General features: G+C 37.7%; 2 protein-coding genes across 2 annotated transcripts in view; one reads left to right on the top strand and one right to left on the bottom strand.

The window, feature by feature from the left end:
• Positions 1–5290: 5290 nt before the first annotated feature.
• Positions 5291–8201, bottom strand: LOC106963106 (tripartite motif-containing protein 16-like). The gene has a single exon (XM_015057844.1). The coding sequence runs from the start codon at positions 8184–8186 to the stop codon at positions 6519–6521; it is 1668 nt and encodes a 555-aa protein (XP_014913330.1). The 5' UTR covers positions 8187–8201; the 3' UTR covers positions 5291–6518.
• Positions 8202–19643: 11442 nt separating this feature from the next.
• Positions 19644–27497, top strand: part of pea15 (proliferation and apoptosis adaptor protein 15) — a 38649-nt gene continuing 30795 nt past the window's right edge. Inside the window, exon 1 of the mRNA XM_015057848.1 lies at positions 19644–20012. The gene's annotated coding sequence lies outside the window, so the exon portion shown is untranslated. The remainder of the gene's footprint in view (positions 20013–27497) is intronic.

Here is a 27497-nt window from a genome sequence, read left to right as displayed (position 1 = left end):
AATTAGTTTATTATTATTATTATTTCTTTTTGGCTAATTTATTCTAGATTTTCAACCCAGCACATCTAGTTTCAACATCTTTTAATCAAATAGCATATTGTGAAACTATACATTTTCTCCAATAATGCGAGCTATTGGTGAAAGAATAGCTTGGACAAAATTGGCTATGGATTTGTAAATTATTTCTATCAGTCAAAGACGGTGTTTTAACAGCTTTAACAAATCCACCAAATTACTGTTTCTTCCTCTTATTTATGAGATGCAGAGCTATTCTGCTGACTGGAAGCCTTTGAGCGCTCCTACCGACGCTGTATTAAACATTTTGAAAAGTGAGGACGGAAGACAGTAGAAGACGGGCTGCGGGATTTGTCAAAGCCTCATCAGGGAACCTTCTAGCAGATTTTGACAAGCAATTCGCTCCCAATTCTTTAGCAGTCAGCTTCCATCCTCAGTGTATCATCAGTGAGAATGGCTTCATTAGACTTCTGCTGTCACTCACAGCTGCTTTTTTTCCTCTCTCTCTCCATACTGCAACAGGCAGGAAGTATCAAAATGCCTTCTTCATTAACGGAGCCGTTCGGCAGTTACCCCTCTATGGTAAACGGCTCCCCCCTCTGGCAGAAGCTCCAATTGACCCACATTCGCCCAATTACAGCTCCTTCTTCGTCTCCTCTCGGCGCGTTTTGAAACTCAGAAGCAAGGTGAGTCATAATAACATCTGTGTGGTTTTTATGTACAGGTCATTAAGCTGTGTCTGCTGTTGCTACGGCAACTAGGTTTTGAGTTGTAGGGTAAAAAAAAAAAAAAAAAAAGCCGGAATAAGCACACACTGACTTAAACCGATGCTTCAGAAGTCTGTGAAAGTTTTCTTCTTTGACATTTGTCATAAAAAAACAACACAGTATTCAAATTATTATTGCAATGTACATGAAAACTGTCGGAAATTCATTGGTTTTTGGGTTATTATGCTCACGTGAGTGGCTTTTTATTTAACTGCCTTCAGCACTTAATTCGGTCAAACCAGGTTTGAAATGAGATCGTCCACCACCTCCTTCCTCATTTCACAGGGTGAAAGTGCGACATGCAGCGTCTGGACGCTAACGAGATCTAAAGGCTCTCTCACAGGGACAAAGAGCTGTGGGGAGGGGGGAGGAAGGTGTCGTGGAAAAAAAGAGGAAGAAATATAGTGAGAGAGAATGAAAGGAATGCTAAAAATGATGGTGAACGAGAAATAATAGCAGGCTGAAAAATGAAAACAGCTCAGTTGTCTTTTTTTTCACCCAATATTCAAACATTAATTAATTAATAGCATTAGAGGATTACACAGAATCATATATCATACACAAAAGCATAATGCATTCAGAAAGTGATCAAACTTATTAATTTATTAGTGCTTTAAAAATTAGGTTACGTTTTTTTCTTATCCAAGATATAAATAAAAACCTGACTTAACACAGGTGTTTGCTTCAGAAAACTAAAAACCCTTAAAATCTCTCCAGCGTTTGACTTATTTAAACAAGAGCTGTTAATGGATTGATAAAAATTAACTAATTCATTGCAAATCCGTAAAAACAAAAAATAGCAATTAGTCACTTAAAGATGATCCAGGCATCAACTAAGTAATGACACAAGGGACTTTTGCTTTTTTTCTCAGACATACTGTTTAAAAGTATTAAAATAAATTTAGTATAAAAAAAACAGAATGTAACTTAGCTAAAGTGCATTATATACATTCATTCTTTGGCTTGAAACATTGAAAATGACTAAGTTTTATCAGATGTTGCTTTTTATCCATTGATAGTTTGAATGAGCAAACAAAAGTGAGATACGGCAACACGGAGGGGGCACCTCTTAAAATAATTGTTGCATTTAACTTATTTCTATCAAAGTAAAAAAAAAAAATAACGCAAATAGTGGATGTGATTATTTTAACAGCCCTAATCTTAACATATTATCAATGATGCCTACGAAAAACATTTGTAATCTTTGAACATTTTTGTATTTTGTCATGTCATAACCATGAAGAATAATCTAATTTCTCTGGTAAATCAACACAAAGCAGTGCATAATTAGGAGGTGGAACTAGAAGTTGATGTATGACATGGAGAAGCTCATTGATAACTGAGTTAAAAACCTTTCTTTTCATATCTCAAGGTATGACTCTGTCAGCTTTCCATGACTTAAGACGTTTTTCTCAATGAATTAGTCAGATTGGATGGACAGCATCTGTGAACAGAAATATTCAAGTCTTGCCACAGATTTTGAGTGGGAAACAGGTCTAGACTTTGACTAATCCTTTCTAATACATGGATATACTCCGATCCAAACCATTCCATTGTAACTCCAGTTTTATTTTCTTGGTCGTCCACCAGGATATTCAAGTTAATATCTTGAGTTAGTTTTTCTCCACAAACTGCTTTTGATCTCATTGGACCAGTGCTCCATTTTCCCACGTATTTGCCATGGAAACAACTTGGCTTGTGGCATTCAGGATTTCATTAGGTTTTTTTTCAACAATATCTTTATCATGGCCTCTCCTTCATAAAGACCAGATTTGCGATTAAAGACTAATCTCACAGTTTAAGCAGATGACCACTTTTGGATGTTTTACTTTACTTATTTTCCAAATTTCAGTAGACAGACTGAACTGATCTTAATGAAATGTTAAAAGGTTGAGACGTGTTAAAACCTTTTTCCTACCTGCCATCTTCCTTTAATAATCAATTGACTACATTTATTTAAGAATACTGGAGTAAATGGGCATGCACACCCCTCTTTTCAGACTTTTGTGAAAAATTACAATTTTTCTTGCACTTCAAAATTATGCACTGAATTGTGTGGCTGTATGTGATGTAAGAAAATGAAAACATTTTCAAATAGTGCAAGTACTTTTGAGACTTCTTTACTTTGGTTTGGGGAGAAAAAAAATGGAAAAACGGCAGAAAGATAAACATACATTTCAACTGCATACATACTTGTTTTTACTTCTGATTTACAAAAAGAAGATGTAACATATTCGCTAAAATGTTTACTTGACTCACACTTTAATCAGATCTGAATAATCAGCCAGATCAGGGTTGAAGTCAGTCACGCCTCCCCCCCACCCCAACGAGCCCCCTTAAACTCACACACATGCACACACGCACGCACACACACAGACTCCCACCTCCCACTGCGACCGGTCTGGCCCTGGTTGTTGCACCCTCGCTGTCCTACGCCCACGCTCCGTATGCTGTCAGAAATGTTGCTAAGTGTCTCAGTTCACACAACGCTAACACTGTCGCCAGCGCTGACACATGCAAACACACTAGCTTGACAAAAGTTTGGGAAATTCAAAAACAAGGCAGACAATTGCTCTAATGTTCAAATATGCATCCATAAAAACAGACACCTAAAGATTTGTGGCAGGAGATAATTTGTGCATCCATTTAGAAATCATGTTCAAGCCACTAAAGAAGAAAGAAAAACACAACAGCAGACTAAAAATGTGTTTCTTTGATATGAAATTTTTGTCAGTTTAGTCATGACATTTTCTGAAAAGTAATTTTATTTTGTTTGCAGTGGCTCTGAGTGAGTCAAAAGTTGCATTGTTTCTTTAAAATCATAAAATAGAGAGGGAGTAGTTTGTATTTCCTGACATGGCATATGACCTGCAAATTTCAATCAAGCAATCAATCTAACGATCGATTGATTTTCATTGATCAATCAATCAATCAATCAATCAATCAATCAATCAAGTTTATTTGTATAGCACATTTCATCATCAAGGCAATTCAAAGCACTTTACATCATAAGAACACAAAAATATAAAGTAACAAAGACAGTATACATTCACCAATAAAGAAACCAGCAACAGACATTACAATTTAAGGAGTGCCATTTTAAAAATCATCAGTACAAATATGTTGGTCAATGTTCCATTTATTATGATTCAAAAGCAACTCTGAGTATCTTTCAAAGACATAAAAACTGAAAAAAGTGACTCAGTTCAGTCCATGCAGCCGTTTGCTGCAGTGATGTTGCTCCTTTTTGACATTCTGATTAGATAAAATGTTAAATATACTGTGAAACCTGAGTTAACAAATTACAGGACTGGGCAATAAAACAATAACAATGTCTATCACGATAATCATGTGATCAATATCAGTAGTAAGTCTGATAGAATATTGATAATTTCACTGAACTGCTATTTACTATCCAGCCGTTCTGGATAGCTAGAACCGCACAGCATTCTGGGGAATGCAGACAGAGGAATAGCTTTAGCTGATCAACCTCTTGAGTTCTTGCAAAGGATGACCAGAATCCTGACCAGTGACCTGAAGGTGGCATGGCAAGACCAAGCAGTTAGCAGTGTTTGCTGCTGCTGGGTTCGAATTCCCACCTGTTGTTCTTCTCACTGCATATCTATCAGTCTTTACCGTTAAGCTCCCTTATCTGGTGAAGATTCATTGCAAAGTGTAAGGAGCCAAAACGTTCGAACTTGGACTTTTGACCGAGGCTAGCTTCTTCAGTTGTGATAAATACCAAGTCGGTGCCATGTGGTGCCAATATTTCCGACACAATTGTAACGCAGAATTAACTTTATGCATACTTTTTCAGTCCTGTCAAAATAAAAATCATGTATTAACTGATGCTGAAACTTTAGTGATTATTTATTATATTCTTGTTTTCTTTCACATATCAAATCTGGAAAACAATTGCCTCCCAAGGAACTGCAGCTGTGCGTTGCCAAGACATCCAACAACTCCGGGCTGCTGACTTTTTCTAAAAAAGCACATTATTTTTCACAAAAAAGCAGCTGTGAAAAAAATCCCTAGTGTCACTTCACCCACACTGGCTCACACTATTTGTATTCACAGGGGCCTAGAGAAGGCATGCACATAATTAGAGCCACTGACGGTTCTGCTCATTTTAAGGACGTTTAATGGCAGATGTCCCTGAACAGAAGAAAATGGTTCATTTTCAGTTGTAGACGTGATGCTCGATTCAGCAGTCTGACAGAATTTTACCCTCTGCAAATAAATGTCAATATGAAGAGACTCTTTGACAGTTGGTCGGCGACTGGTATATGGGATGTTGCTAAGTAACCAAAACCCTGACAGACCGAGGGATCAAGCTTCAGACCGAACAGTTGGTGTGTGTAGGATGTGTATACATGCCGTAGTAAGTGTGTGACTAAAAAAGGTGTGAGTTGACTTGAACCAGAAAGAAAAATACTGAAGTTTAAGTCATGGCCTGATGGCTTTTGGAAACAGGGTGTGTTAAAAAAAAAAAAAAAAAAAAAAAAAAAAAAAAAAATCACATTCAGCAATAAAAAGAGCCCTATATGGATAATTACTGCATGTTCTCAATCGAAGAAGAATACATTGTGGAATTATCTTGCAGTTTTATACTAATACACATAAAAGGTAAAATAACATGTAGAGCCTGTGGTTACCTGTAGAAATTATTAATTCTTACTGACACGGTATGATGCATTTTATGATGTTATTCCCCCATAAAAACCATACCTGGAGTGTTGCTTTGAATCTTTCATGGATGTTTGAGGAATCCTTAAATCTCCTGTGGCAACCATTCTGGGGTACCTAAACACTTACTCTCGCAAAACTCCGCCTATTTTCACTAAGTTCCGCCTCAAAACTGAAGTTTCCACACTTGCAAGCTTCCAATGGCCAGTCTGCCACAATCAGTATCTATATACTTTACTGAGTCAGTCAGGATTATTTTTAAACTACTGTGAGACATACAAAACTTAGGAACATACAATCTTCAAAGCTGAAGTACAGATGACGTAAAGTCTGAAGGTTTTGATGAGAGTGACCTGAACCGAATCTTGGGTCTCCATCTACATAACGGTCCTGAGGGGATGTACGCCCATGAATCTGAGGACTCAAAGGTCTAAAGATCAAAGAGGAGGAACAGTTGATTTTGTAAAGTGGTTTAAAAACCAAGTGAACAAGTTATCGAATGAGTTAGGGGACACTGGGATAAGGTGAGTCAAATTGGGTAAAGTTCTCTTGACTTAAGCTGTGCTGTTTTGGAGCAGGAAAGAGCATGAGGGCTTTCAAAATTTTACGGCCTGCAGAAAGCAGAGCAGAGCTGAACATCTAACCTTTGTCTCCTCATTTGCAATCAGAGTTTATTCTCTGCAATTATTCTTCCCATATCACATCTTCAAGAAAACATGAAACTTTAAATAGTTATTGTGACTTTTAATATTTTTAATATAAACCTTGAACTAAATCAAAACAAAAGCATGAACCAAATATCTAAAGATGAAAATCATTGGATCACATCTCTGCTTTTTGCAGATGATGTGGTTCTATTGGCTTCATCATGTCATGATCTACAGCACTCACTGGAGCGCTTTGCAGCTGACCTGACCCCGGATAAGGGGAAAAAAATTGATATAATGAAGACACATAGAACTACGTTTAAACCAGAAAAATATAGAAGAACAAAAGATCAGATACATCAGAGCAATTATCCTTGGTCAATAATAAGAGAAGAGAGCAAATCTAGTTAGGTTTATGGAACTTTGCAGAGGATCCAATCTCCCAAATCCCAACTCCGGCCAGTAGCGGCTGAGTGAATGTGGTCTGAACTCTGTGGAGGAGAGTCATAGTTTCAGAGACGCTGTAGAAGGACAGAATACCTGATGTGTGATCCAGGTACACTCCTAGTCTGGAGAAAACTGGACCTGAGATGGAGGTCCAGATGTCGTTGTGACCAAATTTAAAACTGTTTTGGTAACATAATAAAGCCCAAGATTTGTCATTATCTCCAAATCTACATACTTTTCCACATCCTGCTCTGCTGATATTCTTGTATGCTACTGCTACATGAATCCATGCCCTGCTCCACTCCACTTCCCAGTAGCAACGTCCAGTCAGACTCTCTCTACTCACAACCTGAGCAAAATAAGTGAATCTGTCTGGATGACTAGAATAAGACTGATGTTGAGCCGTCACTATTGCCTTCTTGTTCCCCTCTGATAGTACCAGCTGTGGGTGTGCTGTGTTTGGATCCAAGGTGATTTCACATGAACATCTTAAGAATCCAGCTCTGCTCTTTGGTTCTGGTTCTGACAGTAGAACATCCACCTCAGTGACCATCAGTGAGATGTTTGTCCATGAGTCTCTCAGGACGTCCTGTAGTTTCTCTCTGAGCTCTGACACAGCTGCTGTCACGTCCTCAAAGTGTCTCAGAGGACGGATGTTGATGCTGGATGAGTGTGTCGACTCACTGAGTGCTGGCAGTGAGGGGTAGTTGAGGAGAAACTGGTTGTGATCCTCTGTGTGTGAGAGCTGCTCCAGCTCAGCGTCTTTCCTCTTCAGCTCAGTGATCTCCTGCTCCAGCTTCTCCTGAACATCTTTGACTCGACTCACTTCAGTTTCCTGCTGGGATCTGATCTGCTGCTTCACCTCAGAGCTTCTTTTCTGGAGGAGACGGATCAGCTGGGTGAAGACCTTCTCGCTGTCCTCCACTGTTTTCTCAGCAGAGTGATTGATGGCCTCCACCTCCTGTTGAAGCAGCTTCACATCTTTCTCCTGATTCTGGATCATCTGCTGGATGTTTCCTCGTCTCTCCTCCAGCTCTCTCTGCCTCTCAGTTCTTTCTGCTGCAGCTGACACTGAGTCATGGCCTTTATGTTCATCCACAGAGCAAAGATAACAGATACACTTCTGATCAGTGCGGCAGAACATCTTCATCACCTCATCATGCTTAGAGCAGATGTTCTCCTGGAGGTTCTTGGACGGCTCCACCAGCTTGTGTTTCCTGAAAGGAGCTGAATCATAATGAGGTTGAAGGTGTTTCTCACAGTAAGAGGCCAGACAGACTAAACAGGACTTGATGGCTTTCAGTTTTCTTCCACTGCAGACATCACAGGCCACATCTTCAGGTCCAGCATAGCGGTGATCAGCAGGGACAGCTGGGAGTCCAGTCTTGTTCAGCTGCTCCACTAATGCTGCTAGCATGGTGCTCTTCTGTAGTTCAGGCCTTGGTGTGAAGGTTTTCCTGCACTGAGGACAGTGGTAACTTTTCTTCCTCTCACCTTCATCCCAGAAGCTTGTAATACAGTTCCGACAGTAGCTGTGTCCACAGGGAATCATCACCGGATCCTTCAGTAGATCCAGGCAGATGGAACAGGAGAAAGTTTCTCTGTCCAGCTGGTTCTGCTCCATCTCTACTCTCAGTCACAGTACCTGTGTTAGTTTCACTTCCTGAAAACAGAAACCGGTTTGAGCTCTGATCTATGAATCACATGTGAGAGCAGAGAGGCTGCAGCCAATCAGCTTTCAGCTTCAGCAGATGCAGGATCCACCCAGCTACAAGACGAGTTTAAGAGCAGGAAGAGGAAGAAGGAATATCAGACTTTTTCCGGAAGAGGAAGACTGTTAAAGTAATAAAGTTGAACCGACTTTACAACCGTTTTCTGTTCAGAACAGCTGATTCAGTTATCAAATCTCTAATCTTCAACATCTGATCTTTTCACAGTATCAGATAATGAAATAAGGATAATTGCTGCTAAAGAAACTGGATGTGTTTGGTTGCTCAGGGAAACCTGTTGCCTGTTTCCTTACTTCACTCCAATATCTACAGGACATTAGAGTGCAGTCGTAGAGTCCAATATTTGCATCATATCCAAATCAGTTCAGTTTGTTGTTGCTTGTGATGAATCTTTTTAAAAACCTGTAAAACCTTTACTGGTCTCTCACCAGGCAGAGGTGCTGCAACCAAACATTCCTGGCAGAGGTCAGAGTCCATTGACTCCAAACTCCAGCAGAAGCAGGTAGAAAACTCTGCTTCAACACCAGAATAACCACAAAACCTTCTCATATTTAACTTATGAAACATATTAATATTTCTGTTTTGGGGCTTTAAAAACTTTAAAACTCTAAACTGGTTTAGAAGTGATGTCTGTGTAAAAACTAAATTAAATAGCAGTTTATTTATTTCATGTAGAGCTGTGTGTCATCTACGTAGTTAGGTGACTAATATTATTTGTAGTCTAAACTAGGAAGAACATGTAGATATTAAGAGTTGATTCAGTGTCACTCCAAAGAAAAGTTACCTATTGACACAAAGAAGCTTGTGTTCCTTAGTTAAGATTTTAACGATTCAAGTACAGTGCCAGAGAGTTCAACCCAGTCCTGTCAACAACATATCATGGTCAACAGTGTCCAATGCTTCACTGATGTCCAACAGTACCAGATTATGGTTCATCTACACATTTATATGGATGTCACTGAACACTTAGGGCAGTTTCATGTGGTGAGCAAAGAAACCAGACTGAAAGACAGCAATCAAAGGCAGTTGGTCATTGTTAGGAAGGTGTGCCTAGTCATTAGTGGACCCATGCATAGTTAATTAACTTGTAAGACTTGTGTTATACTAAGAAAACCATGCTTCTCTGCTTATAGTACTGAGCTTTAGTTAAGCATTTTTGCCAAAAATTCCTAAATGTCCCAAAACAAGTAAGCAACAATACAAATCATTTTTCCTAACTCCATGTCAAAGTAAAGGTTTGCCTTTGTGATCAGTGGACACAGACAGAGATCTTCGCCTGTTCATGTTGAATTTCTGGATGAATTCAATAAATAGCTTTTAATTTTGTTGTGAAATGATGAACTTAGCATATTCTTTCCCCTGTGTTCATATACCATATATGACTATAAAATGCACTACATTAAGTTTTGAAGGATTTCTTTTCCTTGCCCTTTTTTAAGCTGTTTTTTAATATTTTTGGATTTTCCTTGATTTAATGAAGAGAGAACGTCAGCCTCTATTTGATTGTATTAGAGAAATTTTGTGAGTAAAACCCAAGTCCCAGACTCCAAGGTCAAGTCAAGGCTTCAGTCGTTAGTCTCTGTAACAAACTTTCGAGACCTCTTTTCCCTTAAGACGCAGCGACTAATTTTGTATAATGGAAGAAAAACCCCAGAGCATTTCTCCTTTTCAGATTATTGTGTTTCTCACACACCCTCTAACATAGCATCTTCTGTCTGCATGACAATTATAAGAACCCATGGGTTTATTCAGTCATTACTCATCACGCCGCTTGGTGTAACGCAATAGGCAGACCGTGTGGAGCAGTCACGACCATCTGCAGCAGGACGTATTCAGGCGTCAGGAATCGGCCAAAGTGTTTCATCTGGGGAGCAAACAAAGCCATGAATGAATCACATCAGCCAGAGGAAAACTGGAGTCTGACTCATTAGTTCAAAATGTAAAAAGTACACTTATCAGAAAAACTTTCTGCTGAGAGAGAGAACTGAGTGACATGAAAGAGGCATAAAATTTCAACATGAGGTCAAAATGACAGGATGTTTTTTTTAAGTAAAGATAAGTGCTAATCAGCAGAGGATTTCAGAGAATTTTTAAATAACCAACTCAATACATGAATAATCATGTCTCTTGTTCCGTTTCAGACAGATAGATGGTCCATGTAAAGGTATCTGAAACTGAGTCATAACATTTATAGAGAATAAATGGCTTGTTTTATTGATTTCAGGCCCTCAGGGTTAAAGATGTACACAATGCTAACAGATAATTTCACCTGTAGTTCAAACTTGTGTGGGGCTCCAACTTTAACACTTCAATTCTACCAAAAAAAAATATTATTATTCCACCGGATGGGATTAGATTTGGGATCGTAAGCATCTTTCTTGATATTCCAGGACTTGAATCTGCTTACTTTTTAAATTTAAACACAACTCAGGTCTAGGTAAGCCGGTTGACACTTTAGCTACATATGTTCGCAAAACAGGTAAATGCTATCCAAATCCTTTTTATTTTGCCCATTTCCAACCCATATCTGATTTTTTTCATGGTAATCTCAATTACCCAGTTCCAAGGTTTTCAACCCTCAAAATATCCACTTTGTGCCGCTTTCATTGGGGCAAGTGGCACAATTTGAATTTTATCCAACTTTTTCTTCATTGATCTGAAACCTCCGTCGTAATTCTAAATCAGAAGAAGCCCATGCTGAACAAAAGGTCATTGCTACTAGTTATGCTTTCATCTTACTGAGCTTCCTTTGTCTTTTTATAGTCTTGTGACAATACTGTTGGCTCCCGTTACTCAACAACTTTCAAATTAACCCATAGACGGTGGGATGACATCCATTTTTACTTTTGTAAACAATGCGCTATTGAATGACGTCTATGTTGTTGTTCATTCAGTTGGTTGTTTTGGGGTCCTAAACTTTTTAGGACTAAAATGCAGTCGCATTTAATTTTTTGGTACTAACTACCAATAAAGGTAGGATTTCAACAAAAAATAGTACATATATCTCAAATGTTTGTAATATATATATTTTTTACAAAGTAGCGAACAGTAGGTTTGAAGTGCATTAATAATGTGGCTCATCATGTTTACTTTCTCTCATAAATGATTTGCCTCTAAATATTGTTTAACCAACTCCTGGTTGTGATGTCTTTAAAGCTACTATGACAGTCATTTTTCTGTTCTCTATGCTAATGTACACTGTGTTTGTAATGTTACTATTCAGCGGCGTAGCACATGACATTAAATGGTCGTCAAGGTGGCTGAGATTGTCTGTCATCAGCGAGCAGATGTGAACCATTTGTCATTTATCGCTCTGAGCTGCCTGTGTCTGGGTTCAAAATGATGTCGGGCGCCCCGGTCTGCTGTAATGACAGTGATTAAAGCTCCGCTCTTCTTTTCCGTTGCCGAGGTCATTCAAAGGCCCCAGGTAGGAGACAAAGCAGCTGTAAATTATCTGACACAAAGAGTTGCACATTTAGCCAAACACAACATGTTTAACTGTTACCATGCCATAAAAAACAGTTTCTAAGTATCAAGGGAATATATTGGTAAAATACTCATGAACATGTTCAATATGAGTGGGTTCTCATGCTTGAAAATTCCCTGTTCAGTTTCTGCGATCAACGCTAACAATATTCTAGCATACTGAGAAAAAGTCAGTTTTTGTAAATTTTAGACGTTTAAAGGTTTATTTGATGCTATAAATATATCACAGAAATACTTTGTGTAAATAAGCATTATGTGGTCATTTCTGATTTTCTAATTAGTCAAAATGGCTTGTCATTATTTTGCCCAGTCTTGACATTAGGGCTAATGCTAGCTGCTCAATGCTTAGGAATCAGGTGTCTAAATGGCCGTTTTGGTCTAATTTTGAATTTACCCTTATATTTTCACCATAAAAACTATTTACCTTGCCTTATTTGGTATCATTATTTTCAGCACAACCTAAGCTTTATGATTTTACAGTGTTTGTTTCATTTTGACAAAATGCATTATCACATTGGACCAAAAAACACAAAAACAAAATCCAAGTAGAAAATTTTTTGATATTTTTACTATGAAATTCACAGAAATATTGAATGAACCATTTTTCCAGCCTAAAATGAAATTTTCTTTTGTAAATTTTAAGAACTTATGTACAAATGTAGCCAAAAACTAATTAGTATACATATTTTTATGTCATATTGTGGGCAATTTCCCAGCTGTTTTTTTTACAACGATTTATAAACGTGTCACAATAGCTCCATTACAAATTCTCTCCAACACTACAAGACTCATGTTTTTTTTTGTTTTTTTTTTTACAACTATTTACAAAAATATACTATAGAGTGTGTGTTCAGCTACATGCTAGCTCTTCACTTTTCTCTGCTTCATTTCTACTTTCACATACAGAAAACTTTAAAGTTAGATTTTTTACTATGTGGAAATCAAAATGTCTGTAAGGCAAGGTAAAGGGTATTTATGGTGAAAAATGATTGCAATACATTTGCCTTTTTTGGAGCTACTTTTTGACATCGACAGCTAGAAATATTCTCAGCTTCACCTAAGTGGCAGTAAAACCTAAGGAAACTCCACAAGCTAATATATTAGTTTTAAGAGAATAAAAGCTTCCAAACAATCAATTCAGTGATTTCTTGTTTTCATTGTTTCCTTTTCCCCTGATTCATGCCTGTGAATAAGGACATTCACTCACCCTGACACAACAATCCTTGTCTGTCGCCAGAGCGGCTGATCTTTTTCTCTCCTCCTTAAACATCTTCCATCTATTTCTCTACCGATTTCATCCATCTTTCTCCTCCTTGCCTGCTACTTTTTCTTTTCCTTCCTTCCTTCCGTCCGTCCTTCTTTTCCTTCTCAGCAGCTGAATCCTCCGACTTGTTTTTGCTTGGAGGGGCTTCCTCTCTGTACTTCTTTTCATCTCCCCACCAATAAACACACCAGTCTTGTGATGGGAAAACAAGAACTCGCCTATTTTAGTCTGCTCTTGGGAAATCAGGAAGACACAGTGCGATGCTGCATGCACACAAAATCTCACACAAAAACAAAACAGACTTTTTTTTAAGTATTAAAGTTAGCTGTTTTCTTCCTGCCTCAGTAGTACACAAGCACACTTCCACACCCTCAGGAAGGAAATACAAATGAACTCCAACGGTGTTTCAATGCAAAAAGCAGACATGATATAGCAAAGTGACATCTGATCAGTAAAATTCCAACATTTGATATTTTCTACACTGAATCTGCACTGAAAAACATTAGACTATGATTGAGTTTTTGATCAACTCTGTTACACAAGTATTTTGGTGGGTTGCCATGGTAATGTAGCTATTAATCCAAGTGAACTTCATTACCCAATTAATCCTTGTTCACATTACAGCTCTTGGGGAAAAAAGGATGGGTTACTTTTTCTGTTGGAAACAGAGTGTGGACTTCTTTTCTTTGTTAGCCTTGATTAAGTTAATTATATTAATGATGTCCGTGCAGCCTTTCAATTATATGTTTTTCCAGTTAATTAGTATCTTTTATTCAGGTCACTTTGAGAAAAAAGTGAGGAGAAAGGTTTTTTTTGTTGTTGTTGTCTCGATGCTGTTTTGAGGTTTAAGACAAAAATAATGTGTGAAATGATGAGGGGAAAAAGGAGAAGAAGTATCTCAACATTAAAGTTGAAATGATACTCTCTCAAAGGCTCACAACAGCCTTGTCTAAATGAGCAAGGAAACTTTATACTTTACAGAATAATATTTTAAAATAAATATCTGGAAAGCATTGGCAAATTGTTTAAGATTTTATTTCCAACTTGTTCTCAATTTTTTTTTACTTCAGTCATGAAACTAAACTTTGACTTTTTTCTTCAGATTTCAACTTTACTTGACTTTATTCCTAATATTTCAGTTTTATTACCTGACATAAAAACAAACAAAGATCCATAAAAAATATCCACTATTTTTCTTTCTTGCTTGCTTTTATATGTCAACAAATATCTGCTCTAATGTCAAATTCCCAATTTGGTACTTTTTGGTCACAAAAGACCAATTCTGCTGGTCTAATGCATAAAATTCCAGTAAATCAAATTGAGGTTTGTGGTCGTAAAATGACAAAATATGGAATCCTTGGTTGTGAATACTGCCAATTGAACTTATTTGTGTGAAGTCTGTTGTTCGGGTTTTGGTTCTTCTAGTAATTGTTCAAAGAAACGATGACTGGACTAATTTTCTCAGAAACGTAATGTATTTCACAGATTAGAGAAATGGCTTGAGTTTTTGAGATCTGCAGCAAAGCAGAGTTTGGAATCTTTTTTTCTTCTCAGTCATGCTGATTTTTATCTCTACAGATTAGCAAATGATAAACAACATATGGCTTCCAAAGATCACCGTCTTCCTCATCCATCTCCCACTGAGAGCTATTTAAACCTCTGACATGCGATACGCTATCAGAAACACAGGCTGTTGCTTCACACTTGTGTTCATTTTTATTTTTATCAAGCAGTTTCTGTCAACTTTTGAGAAACGATTTGTTAACTTTAGATATCTTGCTATTTACCAATGCTCAGTGTTACAGGGCAAGCAGGAAAAAAAGGATGTGCGGGAAGGTGAGTTTGCATCTCTCAGTCCAAAGAGTTCTTTTGTCTCGTTTGCAAATGAATGTGTGTGCATTTGCATGCAGTGACAACAGTCTGCCTATTGTACCAGTGAAACCAGCCAATGAGAAGGCTCTGTTTTAGTTTTTGTAGTGGAAGGTAAAGGAAAGGGTGTGCTTTTATTTTATTTGTTCCCATACAAAAAGAAGTTTGCTAATGTCTGGTGGTTGTTTGTTGTTAAATCTGGACCGACAGGTGAGTTTTGGTGAGCTGGATGGACAATTGGTATCAACAGTGGACTCCTATGGAAAATGTTGAGTTTCTCAGGTACAGTAAGTATTGCAGTTTTGGTCAGAATAGGAAATGGGAGGCTCTAGGATGAGGTTTGAGGTACATTTTTGGAAGGTATACTAGTCCACAGGGAGGCAAAGGTAAGTGCAACAAATGACAAGTAGTATATAAACTGCCATCAAGATTTCTACAAATTGGACAATCTGGCCGCACAAGGGAGTCTTGCTGATCATCTCAACCTGCAATGGTTAAGTTTGAAGTGATGGTATTTTCTAGAACCTTTTTTAAAAAGTTTATATTTGGGGGTCTTCAAATGTTTCTATGCTGATGTAAGGTCAAAATGACAAAAAACAAACAAACAAAAAACTCATGAGTATTACATAAAACAATTACTAGTGTAGTCACAGCCTCAGTTAAATCTGCAGTACGTAACTTCTATAAATAAAAAACTAAAATGTTTTTCCTATATTTGTTAAAAATGTCAACATGTCGTGACACAAAACAGCTACAGCTACTATTGCCATCTGAAGAAATGCACCTATCCCAGTCAAAAACAACCAATCAGAGCCAGGAGGCGGGTCTTAGCACTGTCAATCATGCTTGTGTACGCACTGCTAAATGTGCTAACAGAAGAGAAATAACTTAACCATTTTAGAAAATTTATTTCTGCGCTGTCGTAGGTGGCCATGCTAACTAGAGTTAGCAGGCTCTGCTATCAGGAAGAAGCTGTAGCATAGCAGGAAACAAGGAGGGTTGCAGGGATGTGTGTAAGCATGATTGACAGCGCTAAGAACCTCCTATCTTAAACATGTGATGCATCAAAGCAGGATTCAGATTCTTTGCAATATGTAATGCTTGTTACTGCTTCTCTCGAATCCTGATTTTGTGATGTTTTTATGACTATGTATTTTTGTGTTTTTATGATGTATAGGACTTTGAACTGCCTTATTGTTGCATTGTGCTATTCAAATAAACTTGATTGAATGATTGATAAAAGATGAAAAGAAAGACGGATGTAAAGAAGAAATGTAGCTTATTTGGATGTTTTGTCAAAAACTTCAAAGCACACCACTAGCTGCACAGTCAGAGATCAAGTCCTTGCCACAACCTTCTTTCTTCTTTTTTTTTTAAGTATACCTAGCAGTTCACATATACGGGTGCAACACATTTTACAGTCTTAAATGAAAAACGAATGGCAAAACATTAAATTAATTTGAGTTTCTTTAAAAAACATCAACATTCTCAGAGTTCAAATAGAGTTGAAGTAGAGTTTAGCAAACGCCAAGATGATGTTATGGTGGATAATGTGTAGATACTTTCCAATGGTTGCTATGGTGGACTGATGACCTGTAGATGCCACTATTTGCTGCAGAAATCTAACTTTGTTTAATGTTGTTAGTGATGGTCCATTTTTTTTTTAGTTGAATTATTCTTAAATTACTTAGAATATGGTATTTAAGGAGTTAATCCTGCCAAGAAGCATTGACAATTGAGCAAGATCATAAGACCCACCATGACTCAACCATGAAACCACTTAGAAAAACTCTTTGCTTTATGAAGTCCCAAACAACCATTTATGAAAATATAAACTGCATTTATGTAACTTTATTGTTGTCATATAGCTTTTTGGCATTATCTTGTCCTTTTAGAACGTCTCCGAAACATGGATGCAACGTTTAAAAAGTCTAAATATTTGGAATGTTTCCCAAAAGCAGAGTGTGTAGTGCCTGTGTGTGCTTCTGGCAAAAAGGGGGGATTTCATTGTCGCCTCGGGGTCAAATGGGTTACAACAAAAGGTTTATTCATGGTCAGAGATTAGATGATCGCCTTTATCACGAGTCACCAACCCAGAGCAGAGTCACAACTCTTTCACTTACCATGAATAAAGGCATTTTTAAAAGACTGACGGTCATGAGACGTAGTTTTTTGGAAATTTCTTGCACATAAAATTGGACAAACAGTGGCTCATTCATCTGGGATCAGCGGATCTGTAAACAAAACATCAGGAAACGTTCATCAAAAAGGGTCAAAAGGTATCTGCTTTGATATGTTTGCTCATCTCTTTGTATTTTATGAATCAACTCTTATAGTGATGTAAACCTTGTTACAACTGCTGTAACGCTCTTATCAAGTCTCTTAACTCCTTTCGTAGTTAAGAGTTGCGCATTGCAACTGTCTTGATGTGATTACGTCATTATATAATGTAATCCAATATCTTCTGACGACAATCTTAGAATTGCCTCTCCTATAACTATCTTTATATCTTCTCTTATAATAATTCTTCTCAGAGCTGCAGTTTCCAAGCTTCCGCCTCACAGAGAACCCATCGCCCCTAAGACTCCCATTCAGCTCCTTCAGACTAGCCAGCAGCAGTTAGCAAACACCTGGTGGAACTGCGCATTAAACGTTATTAAAGGGTTAATAGAGGAGCAGCATTGTGATGACTTCCTGAAGGCGGAGTTTCAGAAACAGCAGGAGTTTTTTTTAAAGAGACAGAGTGATAAATTGAAGTCTTTAAATTACAAAGTCATATTTGACATATGTAGCATTTTTGTAACAACCGAAATAGTTGATTATACTGTAAAATGGCAATATGTGCCTGAAAACTACATAATACTGCCCCTTTAAATAGACACAAATCTGAGTCACATGCATTATCCTACATGTTTCTAAATTGTGCTGCTGTGACACTAGCTCAAATGTTTTTGCAAACGCTGCAATTAGGATGCAAACAAAACATTTTAAAAATGTGACGACTTTATATTGGCTTCAAATAGTACATTTGTGGTTGTTTCTATGACTTTCGAACCTCAGGTGTCCTGTTTTCAGTCACATCTAAATTATGTTAATCTCTTTCTACATATGTATAATCTTGTTTACATATGTAGAGAGGGAAACCAATAAATGATTTAACCACATTTTCAAACGATCAACTCCCAGCCATACAACTCCTGCTGTCTGGCTCTCACTTTTCAAAGAATAGAGTTCGTGTTGAATGATGGAGACGCGATGGAGAGAAAAGAAACAGGAGGAGGGACTGGCCTGGCCGGGTAGCGCAGTGACATCAGCTTTGAAAAATGTGTATGTGTGATGGTGTGCGTGCGTGCGCGAGCGCACGTGTGAAACTCGACAGATGCAAACTGAAAGAGGGCTCACTCTGCTGATTTTTATTAGAACCAAAGAACCTGGACAGAGATAACAACAATAAAATCAAAATAAAACACTTGAATTATTTTTTATGACATCTAGATCAGAAAATACAGCTCTCATAGTTGATTTATAAGTCCAATTTTTCACATTTTGGATTTTTACCAAAAGCACAAGCTAACGTGTTCTCCTCAATTTTATACAGTGAAACAAATATACTTAAATTTTATGCTGTGGAAAAAATCCCACTATATTATATGCATGCCAACTCTTTACCAGAGAAAAAAAATAGTGAAATATAAAACACACAAATGTTCGCTTTACTTGGAATCATTGCCTCATAGTACGCAAGACTGTAGTGCTAATGCTAATTTTTACTTTAAACAAGAAGTTGAAAACTGGGTTTTGGCTCTTTTTTTCTGTCTTCTTTGGTTAACAGTGATAACATTTTTTAAAAATCCTTTCCCATGACTACCCAGTGTTATTGTCTTTAGTTTTAAGGTGTAAAGTTTCTGTTGAGTTAAGCTGCGAAAGCACTTCCTTGGCTAATGCATAACAGCTAATACTAGGTGAAATTAAAATTTATTTTTTCAATCTGAAAACTGAACATGCCCAATTTACAGTTTTTTATGTACTCTTTAATAGTTTGAGAAGTTTATAACATTCAGAAATATTCCTTCTACAAAAGTAAAGTACTCCTGCATTTACCTTAGAAATGTGAACTTGTGAATGTGTGAAAAAGTGCTGTTCATTGTGCACATATGAATATTGTGTGGTGCATTGACATTACTTTACATTATAATCACAATTTACTCTAATCCACAACTTAACCAAGTAATTTTATTGTCAAAACAATGAAATGGCAAACATCAAAGCGAAAACAAGTTGGCACAATTTTAAACTCCAATTTGTTCATGAAGTCAATATTTTACACAGTATTACAGGTGCATTTAAAATATAATAGAATCAAATTATTTATCCCTCAATTCAATTAAAGTAAAAAAAAACCCTACATTGCACATATTTATCACACATTTATCATTTTTAATTTTTGATTATGAAAAGTCAAAAACCAAAATAAATGTTAATGTTACTGTAACATTGTTATAATACAAGGTAAAATAATATTAATAATAGTAAAAGTAATTATAAATATTATTTGTCTTTTCTTATTTACGCATATAATAAAATATTTTTTTTCCATTGACAAAGTGAAAAAATTGCACTTTATTCCTCAGAGTGAACCGTCGCTTACAATAGACAATCTCTGAATGAATCTCGACAGCGTGCTTAGCCGTGACCGAAAGAAAGAGAGGGAGAGAGAGAGAGAGGAAAAGGCGTTTCCACGTTTCAGCAGCCGGTCACAGAGTACCAGACTTCAGCGCGCGCAGATTCTCCGAGAGATCACGACCAAACCCGAACCTAACATTCCTCCGTTATCACCCACGAGCTCAGACTGACAGCTGACCTGACCCGTGTCCCCTTCACGGCAGCGGCTCCCTCTGACTAAAAAAAAAAAAAACATTAACCCATCACTCGAAGCCGTAAAGTGAACCAGACGAGCTGGGCTTAATTCCCCCCACCCCTCCCCAGCACCACGTCTGTGCTCTCTGAGGCCGAGACCGACACATTCCGAGGAAAATTTTTCGTCCCGCTGCTCCCCTCATCTCTGCCTTGTCTGTAGCCGACTCATTTTGCTGCGCCCGGGGTGAGTACGTCTCCGTTCTTTCTGCTTTTATTCCCGCTTCGGGGTTGTTACTTTAAAACGCAGCTCCCTGGAGCGTCCTTCATTCATTTGTCTGAGCTGGGAGTCGAACCGGCTCCTTCATTCATGGACACGGTTCGCCTCTCCGCGTGCATACCATTGCATGATGTCGATGGGGAAAAGAGTACTTCACTTTCATTCTGGAAAATGTAGTTTTCAGTGTGCTTCTACCAAATATAATAAATGTGTCATATAATTTAGATTAAGGACATTTCCTTTCCTCAGTATACAGTTGATTTTTACAGTTGCGTGGCAAATTGGGTTTTCCCCCCACATTCCCTTGGGGGCTTTCAGTCCATCAGCAGTTAAAGTAATTGCATTGGAATCGTTGAGGCTGCTAGTTCACATGTATCCAGTGTCCTTTCATTTCCCAGCGTCCTCATGGTAATATTACTCTGACTCTACCCAGCCATAGCATTCGTGTTCTACAGCTGAACCACAACAGGTTACAATATTACATAACTCTTATAAGTTGGTGTGTAATTTGTTTATGGTATCTCCAGTTGTTTTGAACCAAAGCTTCTAAAGTATTGCGACTGTAATAATAACCCTCTGGTGGCTGGCAATTTGAGTATGAGCGGATGGGGATGGATTTTTTTTTTCTTTTTTGTCTTTTTATGAATGGATGGGAGTGCACAGCCAATGGGGAAGGGTGGGAATTGTTCTCCCCAGCTGAAGCTCTCCACTTTATGAGCCTGTATACCTGTATTATCTCCATATATATTTTCACATGCATCTATAGGATAGTGAGCTAACATGGAGTAAAAATATGGTAATTTCACGATATCTCACCATTTAAACCAAAATGTATAACTTTTGTTTTGTAATTGCTTTTATACAAAACAGAAAAGCAACAATTATTCCTACTGCTGCAAAAACAAATCAACGTGTTATTTAATTTTTATATATTGCAATGTAAGTATAATTGTTAGTTTCAGCTGTTACAACTATGAAATCATATAAATTATGTTATCTGTTTTTGCTCTTTAGACAGAAACAGTTTTTTAGTCAGGCTCCTTGCTCAGGTACCCAACCAGCAGTAAGCTGTTTTAACAGAGCTTCAATCTTTCTAAGGGCATTCTGGGTAAATATAACCAAAACAAACATGAAAGACTGGCGCCTATCCAGAGCCTCTCTTACGAATGACATATTCACTAAAGGAATATGTCATTGCATTTTGGGTGATAAAGTATTTATTTTAATACTTAAAAAAAGGAATTGATTTGTTTGCTTATTTCTATCATTTTACTTATTCCTAGTACTGTGTAGAAAAGGCTTATGTATTTAAAGAAGAATTTGCAGAATGTACCATTTTTTTTACCCGATTAACCAATTAATTTTTAATACTTGATAGATTAATTGAATGCTAAAATAATTTTTAGTTGCAGCTCTACCCAGCTGTTGATTGCAGTGGAGTTGAACAATTCGGAGGCAGTCTTCCTCCTTCGCTATTTTGTCCACTTAGGATTCAGTGGGATTGAAACAAGCCCACAGCATGTTGGTGCAACCACCGTGCTTGATAGTAGCTTCCAGTGCCTCACCTTGATCACACCAAATGTACTTAGCGGTCCAGTAGATCTTAAATCTTCATCTTGTTTGATCTTTGCCTCGTTCATGTGACCAGCTGCAGTTTTCAGTTGCGTGCCCTTTGAGTTTCCCTTCTACAAAAACAGAACTTCTGATTTTTCTAAAGAAAAAAAGACATTAATTACCATGAAAATGAGCACCACTGATACATTTTTGCGTACATCCTACTTCAAAACCATTTGAATGTGTTGGGAGTTTTTTTTTAGGGGTGTTTAAGAAAGCACCTCAACAAGCGTTTTGAACTTTGGATTAAAAGGTCATCTTTCAGGATGACGCTTGGTTATAGATCGAACGGGCCAAGTCTCGATCCTTTCAGAATTGTGTTCGCCGTTTTGTGTGTGTGAGCCTTGACTCAGCTTTTTGGGAGCTTGTCTCCTCTCTGTGATATTCATCGATCCGTCTGCTTAAACAGAGGGGGAGAAAAAAAATCTGGGCAGCACAGCAGAAATGTGCTTCCTCTCTCGGGTTCACTTCCTCTGTGTGTATGTGTGTGTGCGTGTCTGTGTGTTTGGTTTCGGATGTCCCCCCCATCCTCTTCTCTTCCCTCCCACCACCACCAAAGCGGCCGTGGCCGCCGGGGGAATGTTTGTGGTTGACTGTTTGCAGGCTCAGAGTCAAACACAGATTTCGGGAAGATCAGTGTTAAACTGGTGGAGCTCGAAACAGTCAAAATAAAAGAGGAAATGCGTCAGTCATTTTCTTTTTTTTTCTTTTGTGACCTGGACTTCAAGTGCCCGGTCTGAAAGCTGTTTGTAGACACACATTTAGACTTAAGATAACTTCACCATAACCACAAGATGAGGAAATAAAACAAACTTTGTTGGCATCCTTCCTCGTGTTATTTATACCATTAAAGGAAGACGTTGCTCACAGTAAGCTGAAAACCATTTAGTTACTGCATTTTTTTTTTTTTTTTTTTTTACCAAAGCTGACTCACCAAAGATAATTAGGGTCACTTCTGCAACCACAGGAAATGAGGAATTGAAAGGTGGGTTAGTAAAAAAGAAGAAGAAAAAAAACCCTGTACTTTAAATTTAAAAAGAAAATGTACCATTTCCTCTGAGTTCAGTGTATTACCAACACTAAATAATAACTAGTATTCTTAGAACTGAAATAAAATAGGTTACTTGTGTATAGCTACAACTAGATCATATCATCATGTCAAAGCTGCTTGAGAAGGAATAGTAAAGGGACTCTTCGTCAAAGTTGTGAATTTCATAGTCAACTGACTTTATTGAGGCTCTGTTATGAAAAATGTCCTTAAGCATTGAAAGAAAACAATGACAGTGAATATGATCAGTCATACCTTGAACACCATGCTAGTCCATCCTGCAGAGTAAAGGCTGTTTGTAAAGATTAGGGCTGGGTGTTGCTAAGAACCTCACAATTCAGCTTCAGATTTTTAGGTCACAATTCGATTTGATAACAATTCCATCAATATTGATTTAAATACTTTGCGTAACACGTTGATCTTTGATTTAACCATTAAACATATGATGTAATGATGACTAAAACCTTCACACAAACATGTTGTAGTTATACAGTCGATCCCTATGGTATTCACCTGCTCATGAGATTGACCCTAGACCAAAAATAAAGGACATATAAATATGTCCTTTATTTTTGTCTAGACCCTATTTGACTTTTGGAAATGTAATAAACTGTTTCCATGCTCTACATGCTCTGGATTAAGTGCTTGCTCCTCACTGACAAAGTTTTAACAGTATTTTGTGTTTGTTTTCCATCAAATCACTTTGACCTCAGCGCATTGGTAATGATAACTCTCAACACTTTGTCAGAGACGTTCAATTCCTCCAGGTAAGGGGCATTTACTTTGGGACAAATTATGACTGCTGATTGGTCAGTTGCTGGCAAACCCACTGGATTGATTTGACTGGTGGGTGTCATGTCAATTCCACTCATGAAAGTTGGACGTAGGAATAAACGACTTCTAAACACATCTCTGTGCATTACTGATGAAAAAGAGAAAGATGAGGCACTGGCAGCAAAGGGTTCACTTGCATCTTAATCAAAGTGGGCATGTAGTTGTAAATATGCACCATCGACAGCTTAATGATAATTGCAAATATAGGTCCATCTTGTGGCCTTTTTTCTGGACATTTGGGTACGTCTGCTCATCTATGGATTGTGGGACCTACTGTACTCTATTCTCCAGTTTTTAGGTTGCTTAGGTTGAATCTAAAATTGTCTCTAGTCTCCAATTTACAATTTGAGTGTCAGGAGAACCTGATATCTGGAAAAGCCTTCACATCACCATGGGATCTGGCATGCGATATTCAGTGAAACCTACCCTCAGTCGGATTTAGCAACAAAGGATGTCATCACAGAACACAAGGTAATCACGGTCACATCATTAATGAAGACCCACAGAGATCTTAAAGGGTGTTCTTGGATATCATGGATCGTCTAACAGGTCCACTGATGTGCAGCCTGGCCTCCCAGGAAGATATGAATTACAGAGTCACCGTCACTGTGGGGTGTTACATTCCTACCTGGAATCTATTTCCTTGGACTGCTCTGAACTATGTTTCTCATTGCTGTATAGCATATAGCATGCAGAGATGACAGAATATGTTTCACCATATCATTGGCAAATATTATTATAGCCAACATATTGTGATCCTACAAAGTGATGCTGTATGCATTTATTGTAGAATAGTGTGCATATATTGGGATAAATGGTGTACAATTCACAGTGGTAAAGGTACATTTGTTTTAGTAAAGGAATTAAACTATCTTAAGATCATGAATATGTATTTTGTATTAGTTATAAAACAACATCAAAATACTCTTAAGTTTGTGTTGTCAGTACAACAAGGGGTATGCATACTTTTGCAAGGCGGTGACTTTTGCTCATGCTAGAGCTGAGCTCCATGGGTCTGATGTCCCAGTCATTTGGGTCACTGGAAGTGATACCGCCTGCAGGACAGAGTCTGTGTGGGAAAGAGTGAAAACCAGCACTGAGAGCCAGGTTCACCGCCCCCGCTGAAGTAAAAATGTCTATAGCCAACTCTTATTTATTGTGTTTAAGCATATCCAGAGCAGTGGACATTCAACTTGTGGCGAAACAGGAAGTGATTCCAACATCACTCCCTTCCCACCTCCCTGTTACATCACAGCTTGGTTGCAGTTTTTAAGTACCTGCCATATTTGATGTTTTCCCACTTGCAATGAACAACAAGAATCTAAATTTATCATTTATGTGAGCTAAAAATACAGATTTACCTTGATTCAGTGTGTATCTGGAACATGTGCAGTGATTTATTGTAAACCGCCACAGAGGTTAAGCCTTTCCCTCTGATGCTTGTGCAGATTTAATCCCTCTGGCAACTGCTCATGATCTCTCGTCGTCTGCATGTTTTTGTTTCTTATGCTGTTGTGGAGCTCCGGTTTGTTGGCTAGGGTTGGAAAAGTTCAGCATTGTTTATATATATATATATATTTATATATATAATTTATTTTTTTATTTATTTTTTTCTGATTGTTTTTTCACGTACTGCCTGAGGAGCAAATGTCCAGCGATGATTACATGAGCACAGCTGTGGAATCATTCCATAAATCCAATCTGTGTGTATTTCACAGTGGCCAAAATAGTGGATAAAATTACCCAAACACGCAGACTGGCTGAACAACACAAACGGCATCAAAAATTCACTGTACTTTCACACATGCGCACACACACAACGATTGCACGATTTGATTTAGGACACTCGTCTATCCCCCCGGTGGGCATAATCTGCTCTGCAGCTTGCCTCTGAATGAAACACCTCGGTGGGCCGGATTGGATTTGATAAGACCTGATTCAACTGAGGCAGGAGGGAAAGGACGCAAATACACGCTTGCATTGTGCTTGCATGTGGGTGGGTGTGTGTGTGTGTGTGTGTCTGTGTCTCTCTCTTTTAGATGCTACAGGATATTATGAGGGGTCAGCTCAAGGTGTTAGCCGCTTGCCTGTCTTTCACACACATACACACAAGCTCAAATACATTTTGCACGTTAATGTCTTGACAGCATGCACCAAATGCTCCAAAATCAGTAATGTGTTACAAACTAAATGCAAATACTAATAATTTTTTTAAAAAAGTTGGTTTTATTCAGTTGTCAGCCCCCGTTCAACAAAAGTGCCGGCATCCCTCTTAATGCTGGTTATCTAATGGATTTCACATCTGCTACTGACTTTTTTTTTTTTTTCCCCTCACTGACCTGCATGTTGCTCTCCATTCACTTAGATACATTGAGGTATTAATATCAACAGGAAAACAGTCACCAGGGAGCCTCGTCTTCTATTTTTAACAGGCTGGAAGCAAAACACAATGACTTCAACCGCATACCTTTTCTATCATGTCCTCCGCTCAAAGGAGGTGCCTTTACTTTCAGTGGCGAGATGAAATCATTGAAACAGAACTGTGAAAAGCGCTGGTGCAGAAAATCATGAGTCATGATAAGATTTTGCTGTAATTATATGGAATCTATTAGCAGAAATGATGTTTGCTAAAATGCTAACATTGTTAACATGAGATTTCGCTTTGCTAACCTCATGTTGTGCTAATCATGACATGCTTAAAACTACTTTACCATTGATTTTGTTAAAAATTATAAACATTTGGATTTAGTTAAAACACTATTTTATTCCTAGATGGAAATGATTTTTTTTTTTTTTTCCATTTTCTGCTCGGTGCCATTTTAATTTATTCTCCGTTAGTAAGATGACACAGTAACATTAGATACCACATTTCAAATACACTTTGTACTTCCTAAGATACATCAAATTAATTTCAAATATGTCTCAAAAAGAGGCAAAGGGGTTCAAGAAGTTAAATATGATTCTGTTTTATTTATTTACACATATTTAAGGGTAAACTCACATTATGGCAAAACTGCTATTATTATTTTGCAGAACACTTCCACACCTTTGATCCCAATAACCGTAAACTGTTCAGAATGGTAGCGCATCTAAAATGCTTGAAAAATGTGACAGGACTTGATTTTCCAGAGAAATCACTTACTTCCATGGCATTTAGACTGGTTTAACATAAATGTTCAATATGCAAGATATTAAACAGAGTCAAAGCATCTTAAAGTTAGGTAATTATTCAGTTTCGTCTATAAGGTTGTATACGTACTTGACAAACTTAGATTTAGGGGAAAAAGCAATAACATTTTCATGTTATTTCTGTTGACTTACAATGACTATGCAATGAGTAAAGTAAGGAAGCTATTGCAATGTATTAATTAATGTATCTAGAATTAAGGCCTTAAAATGTCTTAAATTCATAAACAAATCTAGGTTGGCCTTAGGTCCGTTAATCACACATTGTATTTTTTTTTCTTGCAGGACCAGCTGCTAACATACCCTTGCTAGCTACCTATAGGCCTATAGCAAGTTTATTTATTTTTTTTTTACATCTATCATTGGTAAGAGGAAATTATCGTCATTTAGCTGGATGATGCTCATTTTCACCACTTGCTCACTTTTGTTGCCAACCCATATGAGGCTAAGTTCATTCTGTGCAAAAATCTTTGGACACTATGGAGGTTAAGGTTGCAGAGAGCCATATAAAGTGTGAGAAGCACAAAGCTACTGCCAAGAGCAGCAAACAGACCCCACAGAAATTTCACAGTGTTTGCTATGCCTGATTGTAAAACAGCAGGTTATCCAGCCATCCCCATCTTAAAAAGTCTTAAATTTGACTTGCTAAAATGTGCAGGTGCACATACAGATGTTTTTTAGCTGCCTCATTGCGTCGTGTTAGCCACTTCTCTAACAATCTTATCTCTGGTCATAATATTTATTGCAGGACCCATCATCTGTCCTTTGTA

Source organism: Poecilia latipinna, unplaced genomic scaffold, assembly GCF_001443285.1.
Source record: "Poecilia latipinna isolate Pla-1442-1.1 unplaced genomic scaffold, P_latipinna-1.0 Scaffold1496, whole genome shotgun sequence".
Lineage (NCBI taxonomy): Eukaryota > Metazoa > Chordata > Actinopteri > Cyprinodontiformes > Poeciliidae > Poecilia > Poecilia latipinna.
Note: the sequence above shows the minus strand (reverse complement) of the source record. Positions and strands in the feature narration are given on the sequence as shown.

Coding starts and splice junctions, on each gene's coding strand:
- LOC106963106 (XM_015057844.1), bottom strand. CDS start 8,186: ATGGAGCAGAACCAGCTGGACAGAGAAACTTTCTCCTGTTCCATCTGC.